General features: G+C 38.1%; 1 protein-coding gene across 2 annotated transcripts in view; it reads left to right on the forward strand.

Moving 5' to 3' along the window:
- TRAPPC9 (trafficking protein particle complex 9) overlaps positions 1 to 14399 on the forward strand; it is a 481851-nt gene that overhangs the window by 54326 nt on the left and 413126 nt on the right. For both annotated transcript variants that reach the window (XM_030504527.1, XM_030504536.2), the window contains exons 12-14: positions 316 to 401; positions 9204 to 9330; positions 11510 to 11642. In XM_030504527.1, the coding sequence (XP_030360387.1) occupies positions 316 to 401; positions 9204 to 9330; positions 11510 to 11642 (346 nt within the window). The remainder of the gene's footprint in view (positions 1 to 315; positions 402 to 9203; positions 9331 to 11509; positions 11643 to 14399) is intronic.

Here is a 14399-nt window from a genome sequence, read left to right on the forward strand (position 1 = left end):
CTGTATAAGACTTTAAGTGCTTAACATTAAGGATGTGTGTAAGTACTGGTTTGAATGAATGCCTGAGTTAATTTTGCCAATGTAATGTTGGGTTTTTGGGCCGCTGTTACTATTATTTACTCCATTGCTTTGCTTGGGATTTATAGCTTGTGTCCCGCCATGCACGTGAACAGGACTCGGATTGTGAAGATTATATGGAGATGTTAATTTAAAACATAGGATAATACAGCAATCTGACAGCTCAGCTGCTGATGTTTTTTTATGACACTGTGATTAGGTTAATTCCTGCATTAATTTTATAATCATTCCATGTAGACTTCCAGTGGGTCCAAGGAGATGTATGTGAAGTTCAGCTGATGGTGTACAACCCTATGCCTTTTGAGCTCCGAGTAGAAAACATGGTAGGTATCTTTCTAAATCTCCTCTTTCTGTTAGTTTTCTGGAAAAAATTCTCATATGGACTCTTCTAAAATAGTTTAAAAGAACCATTTGACTCAGTATAACCTCAGTTCAACAGTGCAGTACTGTAAATTTTCTCATATTGGTTGGAGATGAGGTATTGAAATGAAAATCTCTGCTACTCAGTGTTTAAACGCTTTGCTGTTACTGACCCATAAATCAGTTCTGCACCTTTCTGCACTGACTAGAACTCATGCTACATAATTTACATATACTGGTTTTCAAGTAATAATTATATCCCCAAACCTAATAATTAGTGTATATTTGCTACTGTTGTTTGAAAATCTGCATTCCTCTTTATGCCAACTAGGAGGATTTTTTCTTAATTGTTCTCTATTTAAAGGTAGAAAGTCCTCCAACTACCAAAGCAATTTAATTTTCACTCAGTGCTAATCCAATGTTGCCCTTTATGTTAAATATTTTACGTTTAATTTTGCTTTAAAAAATAAACCCTGTCTCTTAGAGCCCATTGTTAGTCTGGAGAAGAGAAGGCTCAGGGGGGACCTTATTGCTCTCTACAACTGCCTTAAAGGAGGTTGTAGTGAGGTGGGATTGGTCCCTTCTCCCAAGTAACAAGTGATAGGTCAAGAGGAAACGGCCTCAAGCTGTGCCAGGAGAGGTTTAGATAGGATATTAGGAACAATATGTTCACTGAGAGCGTGCTCAGGCATTGGAACAGGCTGCCGAGGGCAGTGATGGAGTGACTGTCCCTGGAAGCATTCACAAACCATGTAGATGAGGTCCTCTGTGACATGGGTTAGTGGTGGCCTTGGCAGTGCTGGGGTAATGGTTGGACTTGATGATCTTAAAGGTCTTTTCCAGCTTACGTGATTCTATGATTCTATGGTTCTCTAAGTGAATCAGCATGTATTTATTTGCTCAGCATTTTTGTTTGCTTTATTGATAGGTCTACTGCAGTGGCTAGTCAAACAATTTAACTTAAATTACTGGGTAATATGGCACATATAATAAAGTGGTTTTCCATGGGAAATGAATGTGCCCAAAGGTTGTACTTATAGCATGCTACAGTTCATTCTTGGAAGCTGACACACTGGTTTCTTCAGCAACATTTTCTCTAACCCTCACAGAAGTATTCCAAATTGTTAGGAGTGAATTGAAAAAGTGATTGTAAAGCTGTACATCAGAAAGGACTCTATGTAGGAATTAATTTATTTAAGAACATTTAGGTTTATGGTCTAATTTCTATTGTGTAAGTAAGTAATGATGTCATTATATATTTAAAAAACTTTATGTTTGGGTAATTCCTTAATTTCTTAATGAGGAAATTTCTTACGAGTGCTTACACGCACTTAAGAACTCAGAACGCAGTTATTTGCATAGATGTGCGTTCCATCCGTTCCCTGAGCGAATTAATTGTAATAGCGTCAATACTTCTTTTTACTGTTAGCATAATCAAGTTATGTGTTTGAATTAATATTGAATTCCAGTTTCATTGGTAAGCAGAAGAGGAAGCAGGCATGCAATCTAGATACAAATAATTGGAGTGATTAACGTAACTCTTTAGTCAGTGCTCCATAAATAGAGTGCTTTGAGAAATTCTGCTGTGCGTTCGTGTCAGCTCATTGGTAGAAATGAGTTGATTTTGCTTGATTTGTCTGTGATAGCAAGACTGTAGCCAGCAAGTTGAGGAAAGTAATTATTCCCCTCAATTTGGCATTTGAGAGACAATGTCTTTAGAACCAACGCCAGTTTTGAGCTCCCTGTGCAATAGAAATATTGACGTAGTGGTGTCAGTTCAGCAGTGTTACCAAGGTGATTGGCAGGCTGGAGTATATGACACATGAGGTCAGGTTCAAGAGCTATATCTGTTGAATTTGTAGAGAAGAATGCTGGGGTAATTCCTATTTCTTTCTTCGATCCCAAAATGGGAAAGTGTAGTGAAAATGGAATCAGACTCTCACTGGAGATGCCCAATCTAAGAGTGAGAGTTGTTGCAGCTATGGAAAACTTTCCTAATAGAAAATTCCCTCTTTTCCAGTCATGAGGGTGATCATACACTAGAACTGGTTGCGCAGAGAGAGCATGGGATCTCCACCTTGAGAAATCTTCAAAACTTGAGCTATAGGACAGTGAAAAACCTAAACTACTATCAAAGCTGGCCTTGTTTTGAGCAGTGGGCTGGGCTAGAGGACCTTTAGTCATTTCCTTCCAGCCTAGATTGTTCTTGTTTTCCAGTCTCATCTGTGAGCTTTCTAGAATGCGGGAATAGTTATTTCTTTATCACAAGAATAAACTGTTCTCGTTTTATTTCAATAATTCAAAGCATTGTTTAATATTTTAAGAGGTTTTGTTTTATTATTAACATGTACTCATGCCTGCAGTCCCCATGCCCCTTTGTTGTCTGATTTCTCATCTTGTATCACATTCTTTTATATTAGTCTCACAGAATCATTTTCATAGCAAGTGTATCCTTTTCTTTGAGTAGTGGGAGTTTCAGCTTGCTTGTCCTACAGCCTTTTTCCTTCTGAGTCAGTACCTTACCCTTGCAGTATGACTACTTATTCAAGCTTGCTTCCAGTGATGGGCAGTACTTAGAATTCTTCGTTGCTTGATTTCCTTTGTTTTTTACCCTTTTTGTGGTCCACCATTAATCATAGAATCATAGAATAGTTAAGGTTGGAAAGGACCTTAAGATCATCCAGTTCCAACCGCCCTGCCATGGGCAGGGACACCTCGCACTAAGCCATGTCACCTAAGGCTGTGTCCAGCCTGGCCTTGAACACTGCCAGGGATGGAGCATTCAGAACTTTGTTGGGCAAACCATTCCAGTGCCTCATCACCCTCACATTAAAGAGCTTCTTCCTTATATCTAACCTAAATTTCCCCTGGTTAAGGTTGAATCTGATACCCCTTGTCCTACCGCCACAGTCCCTAATGAAGAGTCCCTCCCCAGCATCCTTATAGGCCCCCTTCAGATACTGGAAGGCTGCTCTGAGGTCTCCACACGGCTTCTCTTCTCCAGGCTGAACAGCAGTAAATAGTAAATAAAATACTTTTATTCTAATTTTCTTCTTTCTCTCATCTTATAATTTCTGATTTCTTGTTCTGTTGGTTTACTCGTTTCATGTTAAATGAATACTGGAAGCATCGATCCAACCTTCAATCATGATACTTTTCCCAATGTGTTTTCTTAGGTTTTATGGCTCAAAGTTGTGATGGTAAACAACTTCGTATTGAGCACAAGTCATTAAGTAGAATGATTCCCCATTGAAAGCCTTTTCTATTTTTCTTCATGATTTGAACTATTAATGCCAGGTACATGTAGTTTAAGGTATGCTGAAGTAAAAGAACTGGAATTTTTACACTTGACATGAGACTGTGGACACAAGACTTTGATCAGTGTTGCTTTGATGATAAGCCCTGTACTATCTGCAAAGTTGATGCTGTTTTTGTTTTATTGTTCTCAAAGCTCTTTGCCCATCTTTCTTATTCCTTCTGTTTATTTCCTGTCATGCATATTCATGATTTTGGACTCTGATTAGATAGCCATTCTTCATGTGTGTCCCATTTCTGTGTTACTTTTCTGTCTTTTTCTATTTCATGTTTTTGCTTTGTCTGTGTAGTTAGGAGGCTGATCCATTGAAAGGTGCAATAGTGTTTGTAACATGACAGACAAATACGTTTAAATATGGAAGGGTTTGTTTTAGTCAATAATTTGAAGTCGGAGAGGCCATTGGGATGATTAGAGGAAGTGCTTTAATAAAACTTAGCAGGAATCTTAAATCAACAGAGTGAGAGCGTGACAAAAATGAGCCAAGCTAGCTTTGAGTGCAGTGGATTAGACAGATTATCTTTGCTGTCCTGGTGGTGGAGCCGAAGTTAACAGGAGCTGTGATGTTCAGCTGTAAATAAGTGTATACACCACTTTACTTTTTCTTCCAGGAATATTGATTTCTGTATAGACTCGTTCAGGTATGTGAATGAGAGCCTCTATCTCTTTTGCAGTTACTAAGACTCTTTTTCTGTCCAGGAAAAAATGATCTTCAGATTTCAGGCCTTCAAAACCTCCCCCCCGCCCAAAATAAACCTCTGGGAAATCTCTGATGGATATTTTTGTATCTTTGGGCAAACATTTGAAGTTAAAGAAAGTACGGTCTAGCGAGATCCACTGTTAATATAAAATGAATGTAAAGATACATTGCAAGGTTTTCCTACTTTTTCCTACTGTTTCTCAAGTTTCATATTAAGGGGTGGGGGGGGGGAAGCTTAGAAAGTTTGAGGCATTGTTATTTATTGAGTGAAAGCATTTTTTCCTGCACCTGCTGTAGAAGATACAGCCTTGGTTCTAAGGCGGCTACAATATATAGAGAGCAGCGTGTTTAATAAATATTCTCTGCATTTAATAAATGATTATCAAGAAACTAAAAAATACTACCCCAAACCATAGACTCATCAAATGGTTAGGGTTGGAAAGGACCTTAAGATCATCTCATTCCGAGGGTCATCTAGTGCTAGGTCCTGTCCAACCTGGCCTTTGAGGGGCATCCATGACGTTTCCAGTGCCTCACCATCCTCACAGTAAAGAACTTCTTCCTTATATCTGACCTGAACTTCCCCTGTTTCAGTTTGAACCCATCACCCCTTGTCCTGTCACTACAGTCCCTGATGAAGAGTCCCTCTCCAGCATCCTTGTAGCCCCCTTCAGACACTGGAAGCTGCTCTGAGGTCTCCACGCAGCTTCTCTTCTCCAGCCTGAACAGCCCCAACTTTCTCAGCCTGTCCCCATATGGGATGTGCTCCAGCCCCTGATCATCCTCGTGGCCTCCTCTGGACTTGCTCTAATATAGGGATAATGTAATTTACAGTATGAAGTCATTATTCAAACAGAAAGTCTTTGTTCTGTAGTTCTTCAGTTTGGGGCTGTATTTATTTGAAGACATTTTAAGTGTGGTATTTTAATTAATGGTGCTGTAAGAATAGCTTTTAGATTTTTTTTGTAAGCTTCAAAACTATACTATTAGCGAAGAGCTCCATGTTAATGTTTAAAAATACCATCTAAAGTTTTGATAAATCTTTCTAATCAATCCCATAACTTAGTTTATGATCATTTAAATTGTTTCCATGAACCAGTCTTTAGTGAATTCACATCTTTGAATTGTTTCTGCCATCTTGAGAGGATATTTACTTGCTGATACGCTACATTTAATTCAAGCTATATTGAGCAAGAATGTGCACAAGAAAGGTGAGGGGGAGAAGGATAAAAATGACATGTTTGGTGTTTTCTAGGTCTGCCTAAAATAACCTTAGTAGAAATAGTAGGGTAATTTTCCTTTTAAATAAACCTCTGACCCATTTTGTATAACATATTTGACGACGTTGTATAAAGTACGTTCAGCATAAAAACCAACTTTGAAAGCAATGTTACTTTAAAAAAAAGAATGGTTGCATTTCAGGATTGGTTAGTAAAGCCTAAAAAAAGCAGTTACGTACTCATGTTGCTTTAACAGCATCCCCAAATGCTACCATTTACATCCAAGTTGTTTTGTTACTCTAAAACTAAATCGAGGTTTGAAGTGATTGAAAGACATGCAGTGATAATAGCATGCATATATTCACTAAGACAGTTTAAATTGCTTTATAAGAATACATGGAAATGTAGGATTGGTTTTTTGTGTGTGTGTATGATTCATATATTCTCTGAAGAAAGCCTTGCATCTGGGTGAACTTTTGCTATAAGGTCAGAAAGAGCAATGATTACTAAATATTGTTACTTGAAATAAGGAATAAGACTCTAGGGAAAAAGAAATCTTAGCAGTTATTGCCTTTTTTTGTGTGTTGGATATGTTTGGCTAAAGGATATGACAGCACTTCAGCCTTGATTTGGTTTTCACTGTTCATCTAAACAATTTTTAGGCACCAGAGGGCAATGTTGGGCAAATATTGCTGACTTCTGCTATTCAGCAAACAGTGATATTGAAAATGTCTTTCAGTCATTTGTAGATCTGTCATTGTCTTTTCAAACTTATTTGTGTGGGTTAAGTTTTAAGGGTAAGTATCTTGATTTCAGTTTGCTTCTGGAACTCTGAAGCCTAATTGAGGTTTATATTGGATTTTTGTTCATTTCAATGAGTTTTTATGTTTTCTTAATATCTTTACTTTAAAAACTTAAAGTTTTACTGAATACTAAAACTCTTACGATGGGAGAAATGAATGTTCTATGCTCTTTCATGGGATAATACGCTTGAAGCTCTTTTATTTCTAGTCCAGGCATAGTTTGTGCTTAGTGTGGGTGTTTTGGCATTTGCATTGCATTTGTTCTCTAGAAAATCTCTTCGTTTTCATGGGTTTTGTTGTTAAAGAATAGCCTGAGAATGTATTCTTACTGCATTGTGAGAAAGATACATTGTGCTGAGGACTTATTTTGCTTTAGCAGCTACCTGTGATCAACGTGCTGTGTTTGTGATCAGCATGATCCAAGGGTGTCATTTTGATACCATTTCAGGGGTAGGGAACGATGTACACTATATATAGCTTGTTTTTTTCCCTTGACTGTTACTAAATCATTTTAATACCATCAATTTCAATACTCTTAAGAGTAAGTATTCCTTTTTGTCCATAAGCACGTGCATGTTTTGGGTGATTGTGCTCCAGATACATTCACGTGCCTTTTCGTCTGTTACTGTCTCTATTAACCTTGATTTTTGTCTGGATTTTGTCTGCTGTTAGTACACTCCTCTTAAACCCTTCGGCAAGGAAGGTGGTTTCTCTGACAGCTGAGTTGCAGTCATTGTTTCTCCTGAGCCTTGACCATTAACCTTTAAAAATATTACCATTGATTAAATTTTTCTCAGGTCATTTCCCTACTTTATTTCCCTTTGTGGTTGTGAGCTTTAGTTTCTCCAGGGTTACTTGGCTCTGATCCATTCCAAGCCTCAATTCCCTGCAACGAAGGAGCTCATAGGTGTCATAGCTCAAACTGTTAGCTGGGCAGTAAGGTTTTGACTGGCACCTTTGGGGTCATATGGCAGCCTGTATATGCGCACACATGGCTACTTTAGATGCATTTCTTGAGGCTGTGCTGGTTTATGGCCACACTTGAAGTTAGTTTTGCCTTTACAGGAACCAAAAGGGCTTTCAGGGCAATGTCTTTCCACGTACCCCCTTCAGTTCAGTTTGATAGTGGAGGATGTCTAATTGCTGGGATGGGGGACTAATTCTTACTAAGTAAGAGCACAAGACTGGTTATACTGCAAGAAGTGAAATAGATGTATGTAAACGTATGTCCTGACATCCAGCTTGATTAAAAATGTGAAGTAGATGAGTAAGGATGTGGGAGAAATCTCACTCACTGCTTCCCTGTCCCCCGTGCCTGAAGGAAAACTGGGCTAATTAGGACCATGCCTTAATGAGGAGCTTCCCATATTCAAGAAAAGTGACCTGACTATGATTTCACAATGGCATTGTAAGGAGTATTTTGTGTATGTTTGTAGGCACTTGATCTGCTGGCTAATTTGAGGAATTAGCAAGTAATGGAAAAAAATTATGTGTATTAATTGTTACAAGGTAAGTTCAATGCAGTATTAGGAAGGAAGTTTGAACTGGAAAGGCTTTCCAGTTTAACCACTGAATTAAATTACCTAATCCTCTCTTAGACACTACCACTGAGGGACATTTTAAAACTCCCTAGGTAAACATGCTGGGAATGGTTAATGTGGAGTTGGCTCTGCTTCAGAGTAGGGAGGTGGATTAGATAATATTCAGAGGTCCCTATCAGTTCTGTTTATTTACATTTGCTATAGCTGATACTGAACAAGACATTGGTGGGGGTTTTCTTTGTCATTGATTTCTTTTTAGTACTTCAAGTACTTGCGTGAAAGTATTTAGTTGAGGTGAATCCTGAATAATTCAAATATATTTGGATGTTTGGCCAAGTGATAGCTCAGTGCTTTTGGGACCGAAATACTCTTACAAAGCCTTTTGTACCTGTTTTCACAGTGAGTTTTGGAGAGTATATAGGGTCACCTTTGTTTATGTTCTGAGATTTGCTTCAGCCAAAGCAAAAGCAGAGTGATTATGAAGAAGACTGCAGCTAAGTCAATATTAGTGTGAATGTTCACCCCATTTCTGTGGGGTGAATCCCACTGGAAGGATTCATGTTCAGTCACATGCAATCAATTTTGTTTCATCATATCTAATATTAGTTTGTATTGGCTAGTTATCACAATAATTATTCTGAGTTATTGCAAGGAATATTTCACCAAGAATGCAGACAAGGCCTGTTTAAGCTTCCAGCTACATAAACAAACATACCTGTTTGAAAAGCAGGGATCAAGCTTGCATTTATGAAGTGGCAATCAGAAAGTGTCAGTACCCTGGTGCACTGGTGGTGAATGTATAGGAAGGAAGAATTAGGTTTTACTTGTGTGTTTGTGGATTGTTTCTGATAGCTGAAATCTCCATGTTGAAGTGGGGAAAAACTCAAATTCAGTAGAAATGAGGGTTTGACAATGTATTTTCTTACAACTCAAGCAAAATTGATGAAATCAAATTCCCACCTCAGATCCTGAAACACATTCCACAGTAGAATACACATCTTGCCCTAATTCTAGATGCGTGCTTCAGTCACTGGAACTTAAAACCCAAAGTAACTGCTGTGAGCAAATGGGAATAAATCATAAAAGTTTGGGTGATGTAAAATGCAGGGGATTAAAATAGAAGTATATATCATAAAAAGTAAGTGTATAGCAGTCATGGATTTATCTATGTAATATGACTTTTTTCAGGGTCTGCTGACAACAGGAGTAGAATTCGAATCTCTTCCTGCGGCTCTTTCTCTACCTGCAGAATCTGGTCTCTATCCGGTTACTCTTGTTGGTGTTCCTCAAACTACTGGGCAGATCACTGTCAATGGTAAGGGGCGTCTTTACTCATTCTCTTTCTAGCAAAACAACCGTGTGTCTTAAATCTCTGTTGATTACATAAATTAGTATGTCACATACATATTTATCACTGTGAATTCCCCTCAGTAAGTTAAAGTAAAAACAAAAAAGACATGTTTTCTATACTAGCCTTCATTAAAAACGTGGCCTGATAAGTTGCTTGCTTGCAACAGCAGTAATGAACACATACTTACCATATCTCATGTATGAGAAGAAAAGGATAATGAACACAAGCTCCCCTTTATGAACACTTTCATTTGGAAAGCTTCTGAGGAGGATTACTTGAACCTTTTCATAAGAAAACAGAAGATAATCTTGCAGTTCATTTTTCTTAATCAACTGTGTTCATGTAAGATTACAGAAGTTTTTGCAGATTGTTTCTGTAGAAACAATTTAGCCAATGTGTGCAGTGTGCTGCAGTTGAGATATCGTTTCGTTAATAAGCCTAAATAAAATGGTGTTTGTAGTAAGTAAAGAGAATTCAAGAGCTTTTGTAGAAGACGAGCCGATCAGTCTCCTTGAAAAGGAGGTATATGTGAAGGTGATAGATTCAACATGTACTAGGACTGAATCATCTTAACAACACACAATTTTAGGTGCCTGTTCCTGGAATAAAGAGTTACAGGGAAAGAACCATTTTAATAAAGCTAAACACTAGAAGAAGATGGCTTTGAACTTGAAGAAGCACTGTTCTCACAGATTTTTACCTAAGTGCTTTTCTGTCTATTCATAAAATGATTCTTCTTATGACTTTTTTTCCTTTTCCAGAAACTCTTTCAGTAAGTACAGAATAGCATCAAAGCATTCAGAACATTTGTGCTGTAGTTGTCTGCTTTTAGTTCCACATACTAAAAATATATTGCAAGTAGAGGAGTTGATTTCTGTACTTGGTGGCTGTTTGTGTGCCAATATATCAAAGTTTCCTTTAGATATAGCTTATATATATTGGCTGGTAAGGAATTGGAGTACAGGTGCTTTCCAACTAAAATCAGCTTTTTAGAGGATAAGCTGTGGACTTTTATGGCGGGTGTATAGAATTAGAGAATGGTTTGGGTTCCACTAGAGCAAGTTGCTCCAAGCCCTGTCCAACCCAGCCTTGAACACTGCCAGGGATGGGGCAGCCACAGCTTCTCTGAGCACCCAGTGCTCGTGTCTGACCACACTCACAGTAAAATGATGCCCAATCTAGATCTCCTCTCTTTCAGTTTAAAGCCATTCCCCCTTGTCCTGTCCCTGTGTGCCCTTGTAAAAAGTCCCACTCCAGCTTTCATGTCAGCCCCCCAGGTTATTGGAAGGCTGCTCTAAGGTCTCCCCTTCAGGAGCCTTGTGTTCTCCAGGCTGCCCCAGCCCAGCTCTCTCAGCCTGGCTCCAGAGCAGAGCTGCTCCAGCCCTCGCAGCATCTTCATGGCCTCCTCTGGGCTTGCTCCAACAGCTCCACATCCTTGTTATGTTGGGGGCCCATGAACTGGATGCAGGGCTGCAGGGGTGGTCTCACGAGAGCAGAGTAGAGGGGGAGAATCACCTCCTTGGACCTGCTGATCATGCTTCTTTTGACACAGTCCTGGATACTGGGCAGACCAGGCTTTCTGGGCTGGTGTCTGTATGTGGGTGTGCATATTTTTATGCATATATACTTCTTTTTTTTAACTAAATAATTTCCTTTAGCGTTCTTTTAGCTTCTGGTTACAGTTGAGACTCTTTCCTATAAACAGTTTTTGGAGGATGTAGGGAATTGTTAACATATGCTGAAGGCTAACAAGTTTTATGTGCACCAGTGAATAAAATGTGGTATAAAATCTTCATCTCTATACCCTGTCTTGTCATGTTGAACTAGTAAAGGATTTCACAGAACTTACCATAATGTGTGGTAGAAATAATGGAGGTTTAAGGTTTAGTTTGTTTTTCATTTTACATGTCACAGATAAAAAGCCATACGTGATTGTTGTTTCTATGTTGTCGTGTAGTTGTAAATATTATTTAGGAGATTTGAAAACCTTTTACATATTTTGCATCTGAAGAAGATTCTCCTGTAAAGAAAGTGGTGGTTTTGGGTAGCAGAAATATTGACAAGATCTGACTGGTAAGCTCTTTTAGACCTTTCAGAAAACAGAAATATTCACAACATACTGGTGTTTTCTTCTAAAAATCAGGTTATCACACTTCAGTTTTTGGTGTCTTCAGTGACTGCCTTCTGGACAATCTGCCAGGAGTCAAGACCAATGGCTGTACTGTCGAAGTCATTCCAGCTTTGCCAAGGCTGCAGATCAGTACCTCTCTTCCAAGGTGAGAAACTGAGTTGAAGTTTGATTTTATTTGGTCATATTAAGCATTAGTCACATGCTGAATAAAATGTCTTTTGTCTGAGGATATAATCAGTGCTTTAGTAAAATAAGACATAGACTGTATCTCTGCTATTTACTTTAGAATAGAAATCTAAGTTTTTTGTTTTACTGGTTGAAACCTTGTGATTTCATAGAAAATATTTTGAGATTTAATCAACTGAGGGATGATTAAACCATGTTGTAGAACAGTGTAATGGTTATTCATTATTAAAGTCATACTTCTAAAGGAATGAATCTTTTAAAGGCGAAATGTTCATAGAATCTTGGAGTAAAGAGGTAATCCATGAAGTAGTGTAGGTTGGAAAGCGTGCCTCTGGAGGTCATCTTATCCAGGATCTTGCTCAAAGCAGGGTATGTATGGCATTTAGAAGTGATGTAACTGAGTGTTAGATTAGGTTGCCCAGGGCACGATCTAGTGAAGTTTTCATCGTTTCCATGGATGGCGTTTCTATCATCTCTCTAGGAAATCAGTTCCAATGTCTGACCACATTCAGAAGAGTAAAAATCGCCCTCTCTTTTCTTCTTCAAACTGAACCAACCCATCACTTCGAACCTGTACTTTTATGTCATGTGTTCTTGCCTCCTAATAATTTTGATAACCCTCTTCTTGACTTGCTCCAATATATCAATATTTCCATTGTTCAGGAGGGGCCCAGACTTGATACCATACTACAGAAACAATATGTTTAAGACATACAGGAAGAATCAACTAAAATAACTTCCTATACACTCATCAAAAAGGACCCAGAAGTAGAGTGGGGTTTCAGGCAGGTTATTTGGAGCTTTTTATTAGTGAAGAATGTGTCTAATTCCAGGATTTTAGAGAGAACTGGTAAGACAATGGGTCAATTCAGTTTTTGGAACTGTTCAAGGTTCAAGAGCATTCACCTATTAAGCTGCATGTTGGTGATTATATCTCAGAGTCTTACCATCCATTACCATTTTAGAAAGTGCTTTAAAAGTACAGACTTTCAGGTGTGTTTATTTATTTATTTAATATTCCTTTTATGTATGGTTTACTCAGTGAAGCAAAGGAACCAGTTTGGTTCTTACTTTCCCATACTGAATTCTACTTTGCTGCTGTGGAATGGCCTGTGTTGGTGGCGTTGTATTACAAAGATATAAAGTAATACCCTAATGAAGACAGCCAAATAATAAAACACTGCAATTAAGTTACATGCTGGTAAATTCCCTATAAAAATTCTGCTAGATATGGAGTCTGTGTGGTTTAGCTGCAATTAAATTAATATTGGGTAGCTAAAGTTATGAATATATTAAAGAACATCATGGGTTTGAAATACAGAGGGAATTGCAAGTGTTCCTAAGTGAGCATAGTGTCTGCTGTTTGTGGGTATATGTTCAGCTGATAACATGGAACATTTACAAGGTTTCTTTGTATCTTGGTGTTAAGCATCTGAGGAAACTAAGAATTGATTTTAGCTTCAGTACTTAATCTCAGTTGCCGTGACATCCTTGGAATTCAGGTGTGCTCCTAGCTACCTTGCAGTATGCCAGAGAGGTCTCTGTTTACCATCACTTAACTCCTTCTCCCAGCCCCTGTAATACCAGGAAATTGCCTCATGCAACTCCTATCAAGAGTGTTTTATCCTTTGGGTTCTCCAGAGGATGTTGCACTTCTAAAAGACGTGGTAAAGAAATAAAACAAAGAACATTCTTCGTTTACAGACAGCAGGATAAATCTGAATCCGATTTCTTGCATCTTTGCCAAGAAAGGTGGTAGACACGCCAAACCTGGAGACATTCAAGGCCATGTGGATGTGGTTCTGAGCAACCTGATCTAGTCGAAGATGTCCCTGCTTATTGCAGGGGTGTTGGACTAGATGAGCTTTGAAGGTCTCTTCCAACCCAAACTGTTCTATGATTCTGTGATGTTGCTGGTTTACTTTACATTTACATTTGCATTGACACCCATCTTGCCAACATTTGATGTTGACTTCTATTCTTGAGAGAGTCTTTTCCTGACAGAGCACATTGGTTTTTACAGCTGATTGTCTTTGGAACCTTCTACTGAAGCTGAGCTGCCTTTTCTTAATTTTTCACCAAATTTATTTATTTTGAATTATTTGAGCTAAACTTGATAATGTATTTATTGCCTTGTTTCTTTGTAGGTGAAACTGCTCATAAATAGGAAAAAGTTTGTTTGAAAGGTCAAAGATAGATATCTATTCATAATTTCTTCAACAGTTGACTGATCTAATAGTAATTTTTGGATATAGTCGTATTGGCAAGAATAATTCCAGGCCTTTCTAAGCATACCATAATGTCTTGTTAGAACTGTAAAATCTTTTTTTATTGATCTGTGCTATGGAAGGTCAATTTAATATGCTTAATTTAGCAGAAACTGTAATGAAGCTTGCTGTGGGTTGAAACTTTGTTAGTATATATTTTCATCATTCTACTTATGCATAAATTTATATGTATCATATATATAGTAGATAAAAATATGACACTACTTAGTAAAACAGTCTTGGTGGAAAAAGCCTATAAAGTAAGAAACTTGAGGGAAGAAAATGAAAATTAATAAATAGAGTAACAGAGGAGTTCTAATATGGATGAACTTGGAAACTTGGACAAATGTTAGGTATTTTCACAGGAACCAAAAGGTTTTGAGCCAGTGTGCCAGGTCACTTTCTTGATGAGTCCTTTCTAATATAGTGGAATAACTGTGCAATATTGT

This window comes from Strigops habroptila, chromosome 1, assembly GCF_004027225.2.
Source record: "Strigops habroptila isolate Jane chromosome 1, bStrHab1.2.pri, whole genome shotgun sequence".
In the NCBI taxonomy this organism is placed as follows: domain Eukaryota; kingdom Metazoa; phylum Chordata; class Aves; order Psittaciformes; family Psittacidae; genus Strigops; species Strigops habroptila.